General features: G+C 50.4%; 1 protein-coding gene across 1 annotated transcript; it reads left to right on the plus strand.

Annotated features, from left to right (window-relative positions):
* Nucleotides 1–2,224: 2,224 nt before the first annotated feature.
* Rgs16 (regulator of G protein signaling 16) lies at nt 2,225–7,201 on the plus strand. The gene is made up of 5 exons (XM_005363880.3): nt 2,225–2,387; nt 2,749–2,859; nt 3,501–3,562; nt 3,842–4,008; nt 5,404–7,201. The coding sequence occupies exons 1-5, from the start codon at nt 2,344–2,346 to the stop codon at nt 5,626–5,628; spliced, it is 609 nt and encodes a 202-aa protein (XP_005363937.1). The 5' UTR covers nt 2,225–2,343; the 3' UTR covers nt 5,629–7,201.
* Nucleotides 7,202–9,908: the final 2,707 nt, after the last annotated feature.

The raw sequence follows: 9,908 nt of genomic DNA on the forward strand, positions 1-9,908 counted from the left end.
TCCCCTCCCGCCTTCCCTCTGCTAGCTCAGAGACCTCCCCTCCCGCCTTCCCTCTGCTACCCCCTTTCACTTTTTCAGCCTTCTAGTTGAACTCTCTCAGGTCAGAACATCTCCTTTGTCTCTTTCTTCTCTATTTTTTCCCCCTTATCCGTCTGCTGGGGACCAAATCCAGGTCTTGTGCTTGCTAGGCAATGCTCCACCACTGAGCTGCATCTCCAGGCCACTCCCCCCACTCCTCCCTTAGTCTTTTATATCACCGAGTGCAGAGCAGGCCTTGCTGAAGACTGTAACTCTGGAGATGACCCCTATGAGATGGAAATCTGTATTCTTTTTTTTTTCCTCTTTGGTTATGAAACTTTTATTTTCATTTAAGCTTATAAAAATATAGCTAGAAATATACTTCTGAATTCTAAAGCTTTTTAAAAAATTATTTAAACTTTTCCAAATTCCTACTTCCTTCCCTCCTCCCACTCCTTTCCCTCTCCCTCCACAAACCCTCCCACCCTACCCCCTCCAATCCTAAGAGAGGGCAGTGCACCCCACCTTGTGGAAAGTCCAAGGTCCTCCCTATTACATCTAGGTTAAGCAAGGTTTACATCCATAGGGAATAGGAGCCCAAGAAGCCGGTACATGCAGTAGAGACAAATCCCAGTGTCACTATCAGTGGCCCCTCAGTCTGGAAATCTGTATTCTAAAACATCATTTTCCTGACTGTCTAGAATTCCGGCCTATAGACAGCCGATCACATGTTAAGTCTTGCTCCAACCACCTTACATGTTGATGTGAGTACTTTGGCACGGCACCCAGGTCTCCTTCTCCGGGCTGTGGCCACCATCTGTGGCATGCTCTTTGTTGTTGCTCTTGGCAGAGGAGACACCTGGTGCCAGGTGAGGCCATCTCAGCCCAGCAGTATCCAATAAATGGTTAAGGTTAGGACCTGTTATTTGGCTTCAGAAGTAGACATCTGTAAAGGTCCAGCACGACTCCAGAGCACCGCTGAAGACCCTCTGGGGTCTCTCTGAAATGGCATGACATCACTCTCATTGTCTGGTGTCACTGCCTGTCTTCCCTCCCAGTTTGGTTCTCCCCCCACAATACGTGCCATTGCTGAAGAATGTTTCCTGGGGAAGTCCAGGCAGCAGAAACCTTCCTGAGTGCCCACACCACGTCATGAAATAAGTGTAGAGCTGTCTAAACCCTAGACACAAAGAAAGGGAAGCAGTAGGAAAGATGAAGTTTGCCTAAGGTCTCTCATCAGGATACAGGAGAACCAGGATCTGAAACCCCACAAATATCTACCCTTAACCTCAGCTGCTGTCTCTTAGATATGATCTCAGAGGGAGCCCAGGGACAATAGGGAAGACTGGAGCCTTTATGGGAAGGTGAGGAGCAGCTCATATTTATTAGCATTTCAGAGATGGGGGCACTGAATTCGAAGCTGCTTAGCTTCAGGATCACTCACCAGTTACAGAGCTGTTTCTGCTTGCTTTTTGCTTTCAAATATAAATCCAGGCACTAATATTTACCCTGTAACTATAGAACTCAGAGCAATTAAACCTTTTTAGCATAGTTGCAAAGGTTTCTGTTATAATTGTGTTAAATAAATGTTTTCCTTTATGCCTGCTGTTTCCAACTCTGATCTTTGCCAAGTCTCTCGTTTTCTGATTCTCTGATCCTTCATCTGCTAAATGGAGGTGATGGCTGTAGGCTGAATAGCTCACTTAGCTCCCGTCAACTTCGGAACACATGGAATGGTGCCTGTTCGGACCTGAGAGAGTTCAATATAACGGTGATATACTTTTTCTTGTGATGCACCCTGTGCTCCTGTCCCCTGTGACCCTAGAAACTCAGTCTCTCCTGTGATCTCTTAAAGTGCCACCCCCACAAAACCTCTCTGACACTTCTGAATCGTTTTTTCCTGCTTTTACTAGAGGTCGGCGGCTTTTTTCCGCCCTAGCAATCTGTGGGTGTGCGTCTCGTCTTCAAGCCTTCCTCCTCTCCTGGCACCCTAAGTCTCAGACCTCCGGGGTGGGGACAGCCCCGGGCGCTGGGAAGGATGGCCCTGGGGGCTGCCAGTCGCGCCCCGCCCTGTCAGGCTCCCCGCCCCGCCTCCTCTCTCGCAAGACTCGGCCCCAGTTTCTTATTGGCCAACGACTCCCGGCCCCGCCCCTCCCCTCGGGGATAAAAATCCTTGGTAGTCGGGTTCCTAGGGCGTGCTTTTCTACGGACCCCATCTGCACAGTCCGGTACTTGCAACAGCCTCCCTTTTCCCTCTTCGCCCTCCGGTGGCCTACGGAGCCCGCCACTATCCTCTCCACGACTTGCTGTCCTGCGCCCGCAACCATGTGCCGCACCCTGGCTACCTTCCCCAACTCCTGCCTGGAGAGGTAAGAGGAGTGAGTTTGTGTAGCTGTCCCGACGACAAAGTCCTGAATCTACCGACCAGCAGGCTTGGAAAGTTGGGTAGAGGGGACAGCGGGAAGCGACTGCAGTGCCTAAAAGCCCCCAAAGTGTTAAGACCTATCAGGGTCTTAACTCGAGGGCTGCTGTTGTAGCCTAGACTTTGAAGACCCTAGTGAGAAAAGCTTCTAGGGCGGTGGGGGAATGGTCGGGTGTACTCAAGCTTCTGAGACTGAACTACGGGTGGTGGAGTTAGTTCTTGTGGGACTCCTCCGCCATCCCCGCCACAAACTTCTCTGTGCTGGCAGAGCAAACAGAATCCTTACGTGCTCATGGTTTGTCTTTCAGAGCCAAAGAGTTCAAGACGCGTCTGGGGATCTTTCTCCATAAATCGGAGCTGAGCTCCGATACTGGTGGTGTTAACAAGTTCGAGTGGGCCAGTAAACATAGCAAAGAGAGGTAAGTCCTGTTTTTGCCAGCCCTGGGGTTCTAGATGGGAGGAAACCTGAGAGGGAAAATAGGAGGAGACAGGCTAGCGGGGCCCTAAGCCACCCTCCCTGCAAATTTTAGTGAGATTGTTTCTGCTGTGCTGTGGCTTCCCAGCTCCATGGAGCGGTTGGCAGAGGCCGGGTTTTGCCGACCCCAGCGGATGTCTGCATGCAGGACATTCTCTCTTTGAACACAGGGCTAAGACAGAGTCTGCTTCCATTTAGAGAGCACCTTGCCCGGGAGCTCCCTACCCCCCTCCCCTTTTAATTGAACACCAGCAGTACAGGTGGTGTGCTAGGCTCTGGGGTTGTAGGTAGAATTTCTGCGAAGTTCTAGCTTCGCTGGAGAGGTGTGCAAATCAAAGCCAAGAATCTGGGGAATAGAATCATTTTTGGTTACAGAAGAGGGAGCCTTAGGGATACTGGCTGAGGACTAAAGGGCCCCTGGCATCAACTGCTGGATGCCCAGTTGCCTACTACATAACATCACTACTCTGACTGCATATGAGTTTGAGGGGCTGGTTCTGATAGTCATCAGCTTCTGCCTAGGATGCCTTTCTTGACTTAAAAAATTAATTTAAAAATCTCTGCTCTTTCCCCTTCTCTTGGCAGAATCTTCTCGGAAGATGTTCTGGGATGGAGAGAGTCCTTTGATCTGTTGCTGAGCAGCAAGAGTAAGTAGGACCCTGTTGTCTGCCTGTGGAAGGCACGTGTGTGCTCACGTGCTTGGAGCTTGTCCCAGGGATGCTGAAAACCATGGGCAAAATAATAGTAGTAGTAATAATAATCCCAGTCCCCCAGTGTGTCAGCCTCCATTCAGAACACAAAGCAGAGCCTTGTTCAGGAAAATTACTTTCTAAAAATAGAGCCATTAGCGGCAGTTGCTGTCTTTCCTTCCTTTATTCCCAGCTGCCCCTAATCTGACCTGTCTCCTCTCTCCCCCTCACCATCAGATGGAGTGGCTGCCTTCCACGCTTTCCTAAAGACAGAGTTCAGCGAGGAGAATCTGGAGTTCTGGCTGGCCTGCGAGGAGTTCAAGAAGATCCGATCAGCCACCAAACTGGCCACCAGGGCTCACCGCATCTTTGACGAGTACATTTGCAGCGAAGCCCCTAAAGAGGTCAGTGTCCTGGCACTGGCCGTGACTCCCCCAGACCATTCCTGCCTCTTCCCAACTGAGATCAGGGCCAGTGGGGCCAGTGAGGGGAAGGAGTAGGTTTTGCAGTACAGCAGTCTTCTTGTTTGCAGAGGGGTAGGGTAGGACCCCAGTGACCAGACGCTAGCTTTGTGACTCATGGTGGCACAGGACAAGACAGCAGGGTTTTGCCTTCTCTATATACCTATATTTATTAATTAGCTATTTTTGGGAACCTCAGAACATCAATTGGAGGAACAAGAACTTTGGGTAACCTGGCTTACCTGCCTCCCCACTTTGGGGACAGTTTTTTTTTTTTTTTTTTTTTTTTTTGTGATTCAGCTTTCCCTCCTGGAGGTATCGGCACAGTAGCAGTGGCGCCACCTGGTGGGCATGCCTGAGCAATGCCAAGTTTTTGTATCTTGTTTTCTAGCTGCTTCTATATTTCCCATCAATCATCTATAGAGATTTTTTAAGTATCACTTACATGCAAGGCTCTTCTATGATCTCAGAGGATATAGCAATGAACAAAACAAATTTCTAATGGAATTATATTCTAATGGGAGAAGATGTCAGTTAACCAATAAGCCTGGTGGGGTATGGACAGTGCACACAATGGGAGTTAGGAAGTGGGTGAAAGAGCACACAAAGCAGGGGGTGTAAGGATCAAGAGAGGGAAGGACATCCTGCACAGGGAACAGCAGGGAGACAGTAGGACATGAGGTCATGTGTGTGGCTGGCGGCCAGATGTGCTCATCCTAGCTTTTTTTTTGAATGACACTGAGAGGAAGCTAAGGTGTTCCCTGAACGAGTGGGCTCAGTATAGCAGCTGCGAGGTTAGCAGACTGGGAGCGAGGGGAGGAAAAAGCAGGTAGGAATTACTGCATAGATCAGCACGGAGGTGGTGGCTTGGAGCAGGGCTCTGGCAGGACACAACCTCATGCTAATCCCAAGAGCTCAGAGGACCAACCCCTGGGTCTGATGTGAACTGTCCCGGAGCTGGTGGGGTTAGAGAGATGGCTCCGTGGTTAAGAGCCCTTGCTGCTCTTACAGAGGACATAGGCCACCCTGCACTAGACCTCCAGAACTCCTATATCCCATCAGGAGCATGGCAGCTCACAACCTCCTTTAACTCCAGTCCTGGGGAATCCAACCCTCTCTTCAGGTCTCCAGAGGCTTCTGCACACGTGTGGCACACACACTTACTCAGATACAAATACATGAAAGTAAATAAATTTTTAAAAAAATTTAAGAAGGGAGACTCCCTCTTTATTTAGTGTCTGGTATTCTTTCCTTGACCTCACTTGCCCATCGGCCTCTTGGCTCCGCCCCTCCGTACCGCTCGCTCCCTCACCATTGCGCCTGCCTTGCTTCCCACAGGTGAACATAGACCATGAGACCCGCGAGCTGACAAGGATAAATCTTCAGGCCCCCACTGCCAGTTGCTTCGATGTGGCTCAGGGGAAGACTCGCACCCTGATGGAGAAGGACTCCTATCCGCGCTTCCTCAAGTCACCTGCTTACCGGGACCTGGCAGCCCAAACCTCAGCCGCCTCCTCCACCTCTACATCCAGCAGCAGCCCAACTGAGCCTTCACACAGTTGAGCCTCCACAGCAGCAAAGAAACCAGCAGGAAGAGAGGTGGAGTCAGCGGTCCCTGAAGCAGCTGCCCTGTGTGGGAGGCCAGTTCTGCCCGACAAGTGCCAGAGGACAGTGAAGGGACGCGCGTTCCTGCCTCCTGGGCGTGAAGCACTCCCTCTTCCTAGATACTGCGGTGGGCTCAGTGTAGGAGAGGCTCCTCACTTCCAGGACCTGTGGCCAAGGGCTGACAAGTGGGCTGTGTGGGGCGCTCTGGGGAAGGTGGCACAGCAGTTCCATTCTGGCCCCCAGGGCCCAGAGGCATGCTGGGGCGGTTGGGAACCTTGAGAGCAGGAGCTGGAGAGAACCACAGCAGCCGTTGGTCCGCAAGACAGTTGGCTTTGGTCACTCACATCTTGATGTCCTTGTTCCTGGACTGGGCCTAGAAAAAGCTATGAAAGGGGAACCTCCCTCTTTTGTGCTTGCCTTCCCAGAGATACCCAGGGTCCCCTAGCTTAGGCTTCTTAACATTCCTGTGTTCATTCTTGCAGTCTCATGAGAGTCAATGAGTCAGAAGGATTCTTGCCCCAAATGAGATTTTTATACCTCAAAAAAACTGGCCTGTGAGTCCCTTTCCAGGTCAGTAACAAGTCCTGGAAAAGAAGCCACTCTGCTTGTGTCACCCTAGACTGGGTGCTCTCGGTGGCCTGTCTGTAGCAGTAGGGCCCACCTGTGAACAGGGCTCACTGGGAGGTCTTATTGAGCCCTGCATCGCCTTGGGAGATGAGGTTCAAGAGGAGGGAAGTGGGTGGAAGAGCCTTCAGACACCCAGGATAGCACTTAGGTCCAGCAACTGAGTGAGGGAGAAAGGGCCATAGAAAATTCATCCGTGGGAGGAGCCTAGAAGTCTCACTGAAATCAAATAGTTCTCTTTGTGCCTATGAGCCTGGGAACAAGAGATGCCCCCTGGTGGAAGGGGAGCCTGTGTTTCTTTCCTGTAGACAGGAGATACCCACTGTAGTTAGGAGAGAGGTAGGCCAGGGACCAAGATAGCTCTGGAAGGGAAGCCAGAGAGTATTGGAGGGCTGCTTGGAAGAGTGGGGGCTGGGGAAAATCAACCTGACTACCACCTCTGGGTCTTACCGAACAAACAGTCTAAGTTGGGACTTCCCACACCAGAGACCAAACTGGCAGTGGAGACCCAGGTTGCCAACATTGTTCTCTCGGCACTTGAAGCTTCCCCAGAAGAACAGTCTTTAAGTATAATATATTGTTACATTGTGTCGTGCTGATCGTCTCAGCTAATATTGTCGCTGTTGTTATTTATTGTGGCTTGTTGGCCTCCCCTGGAGAAACTCAGCTGGAGCTCTCTCCTGGCTGTGCCTCTTCCTCCCCACCTGACTCTTCCTCCCCACCTGACTCTACCTCTGCAAGCCTGGGGAACTACTGAGGGCTGTGGGGGAGGGGGACACCCCACTGTTTTAATATTTATTTATTGTTAACCAAGGGAGCTGGGTTCCTTTATCGGTGGTGTATACAATCCCCGTTTTTCTGTCTGAGCGTGTCATGTTCTTGTAAGAAATGAAAATAAAACGCAAGAATACCATCCCGTTTCCAAGGACCATGTGGTTGAGAAGGTGGTCCAGGGAAGTAGGGAGGGCCCGTGATGTCAGAGGCCTCTGGGGATTCTGTAGGTTGGGGGTGCAACAGGATGGGGCAGCTGGCTGAAGGCATACACAGGTTGAGCTTTGGGGGCAGTCTACAAGGACAAGCCAGACTCTGCTTCTTCTGCCCATTGCTGTCTGGGTCACCTCATCCCTCTCGGTTTCCTGCTCGTCACTAACACAGGCACACAGCAGTGAATGCCTATATGCCAGCTCTTAGGAGAAGGAGGCAAGAGGATTGTGTTTGAGAATAACCTAAATTACATAGCGAGATCCCAATTCGAAAGGAGACAAGTATTTTTATGAGGCGTTATAGTTAACAGTTTATACACAGATCCTGATAAGCTGTTGACTTTCATTCCTCCCTTAAGTCCTCAGGGTGACCAGAGCTTCAAGCACTTGGGGACAGAGACCTCTTAGAATTATACCCTACACCTAGATCCAGGGTGCTTGGGTGATGGCAGGAGGGTTTCTGACATTGAGGGCCTAGGCAAGGATATGGGAACAGCTGGGCAGTGGTGGAGCACGCCTTTAATACCAGCGCTAGGGAGGCAGAGGCAGGCAAATCTCTGTGAGTTCGAGGCCAGCCTGGTCTACAAATCAAGTTCCAGGACCACCAGGGCTACACAGAGAAACCCTGTCTCAGAAAACAAATAAATAGCTAAGATATGGGCACAAACACTCAGGCAGGCCTTGACCTCATGTGGTCCAATCAATAACTCTACAAGTTCCCGGAGGGAGGAGTGTGTGTGTGTGTGGTGCAGGTGGTGAGCTCTTTCTTACACTGTGGGGGCATCTCTGTGTGAGATGGGCAGAACAACCATGACCAAGGATGGAACAAGACAAAAGTCCTCAAAACTGTGGAGCGTGTGTGTGTGTGTGTGTGTGTGTGTGTGTGTGTGTGTGTGTGTGGTGTTTGTTCTACACACGTGCATGCCACCAACATGCGTGTGGAGGTCAGAGGACGACTTACATGAATTCTCTCTCAGCTTCTACCATTTGGGTTCTGGGGGTTTAACTCAGCTTTGGCTGCACGCACCTTTACCTGTTGGGCCATCTTGCTAGTCACGAGGCCCAGTGTCTCCATTTTCTACTGCTGTAGATGATTGCCCAAATAAAAACGTGGAGATCCCTTAACGCTGTTAAGGGTCTCTTCACCTCCCTTTGCCAGACTACAGACTCCTGACTTATGCATGTCTTTGTCCCCAGTTTTCTATATATCTTGTCTGCTGCTCGGAGCATTCCAAGATCTCAGATGAGGAAATGGACAGTGGTAGGCACTAATTAGGCCGGCACATCACAGAGAACATGACATCCCCTCAAAACCCAGGCCAGAACAGAATGGTGCTTCCATGGCTGAGGGAGAGCAGCTTGTAGTTTACACTCTGCTGCCCCCCTGTGGCCATGACGAGGCTTTTTTCTTAGGGTCTGACTTCTATAGTTAATACATATTTAATTCTGTGTTCATGTGGGTGGTTATGTACCCATGAATGCCGGCGCCTGAAGAGGCCAGAGGAGTATGATCCCTGGAGCTGTGATTACAGGGGGCTGTGAGCCACCCAGTGTGGGTGCTGGGAACCAGATTTGGGTCCTCTGGGAGAGCAGATATACTTTTAACTGTTGAGCTCCAGTCCGAACTTCCACTGTTTTATAAAGTTTTGCTTTTTCCTGTGGAATTCTATATAACAGCTAGAATTTATTTAATCTATTGATTCATTTTGGCAGACACGTGGCATTTTGATGAAATTAGAATTATTAACGCAATGTGTGTAGGAGTTAAGCCAAGATTTCCTCAGTTCTTTCAGGGCTGCGAATTAATTTCTCAATCTGGAAGGTCTTAGGTAAGAGACCATTCAGGTGTCCAGGGACTACGAAGTGCCGATTCAAGGTAGTTTGATGAGAGTGAGGTGCTCGCAATTGGTCCAGGGATCCAAACCGCTTTGGAGAAGAAAGGAAAACCCGAAGTTAAACATCTGGAGTGCAGTCCTAAGGGTGAGAAATGCGAGGGGTTGGGGGCTATGTCACAGGATAGCTGCACTCACCTGCCAAGAGCCTCTTCCCAAGTCAGAGAACTCTCAAGGTTGTGGCAGCAGCTAGGAGGGGCTGCCCACTCCAGGGGAGGGGCTTCACCGGCCAGTTAGACCTTCTAGGAAAGGCTCTCACAGACCCGCCCAGAGGCTTGTTTCTTTGCTAATACCAGACCCAATCAAGGTGATCCCCGAGACCAATGTCACAATCACAAGCTCGGGCGCTGACTTCGACTTCAAGTAAAGCAAGGATGTGTGGATTAAAAAAAATTTTTTTTTTTTTTTTACAACCAGTTCTCATTTAAGGGAGAGTTCCCCCTGTCTGTTAATCCCCCTGCCATCCTCAGGGCGGCCTCACTGAAACCGTGCTCAGAGCTGCACGGCTGACTTGAATCTCACGCCTGCAGCTCACTAACCAGTGAGTTACACAGTTTCTTAGACTCTCACTTGGTTTTATAAAATGTGACTGTTGTTCTTTTTTAAAAAATGCTTCAAGATCCCCGCGGCAGTAGGCAGCAGAAATGCTGTAGGTCCCAAATGGTGGCAGCGGGCCATGTGGTGGCAGGCAGCGGGCCCTGGGAGCAGCCAGTCTCAGGCAGAAATGGCTGCCGGTCCC

This window comes from Microtus ochrogaster (genome assembly GCF_000317375.1).
Source record: "Microtus ochrogaster isolate Prairie Vole_2 chromosome 6 unlocalized genomic scaffold, MicOch1.0 chr6_random_2, whole genome shotgun sequence".
Classification (NCBI taxonomy): Eukaryota; Metazoa; Chordata; class Mammalia; order Rodentia; family Cricetidae; genus Microtus; species Microtus ochrogaster.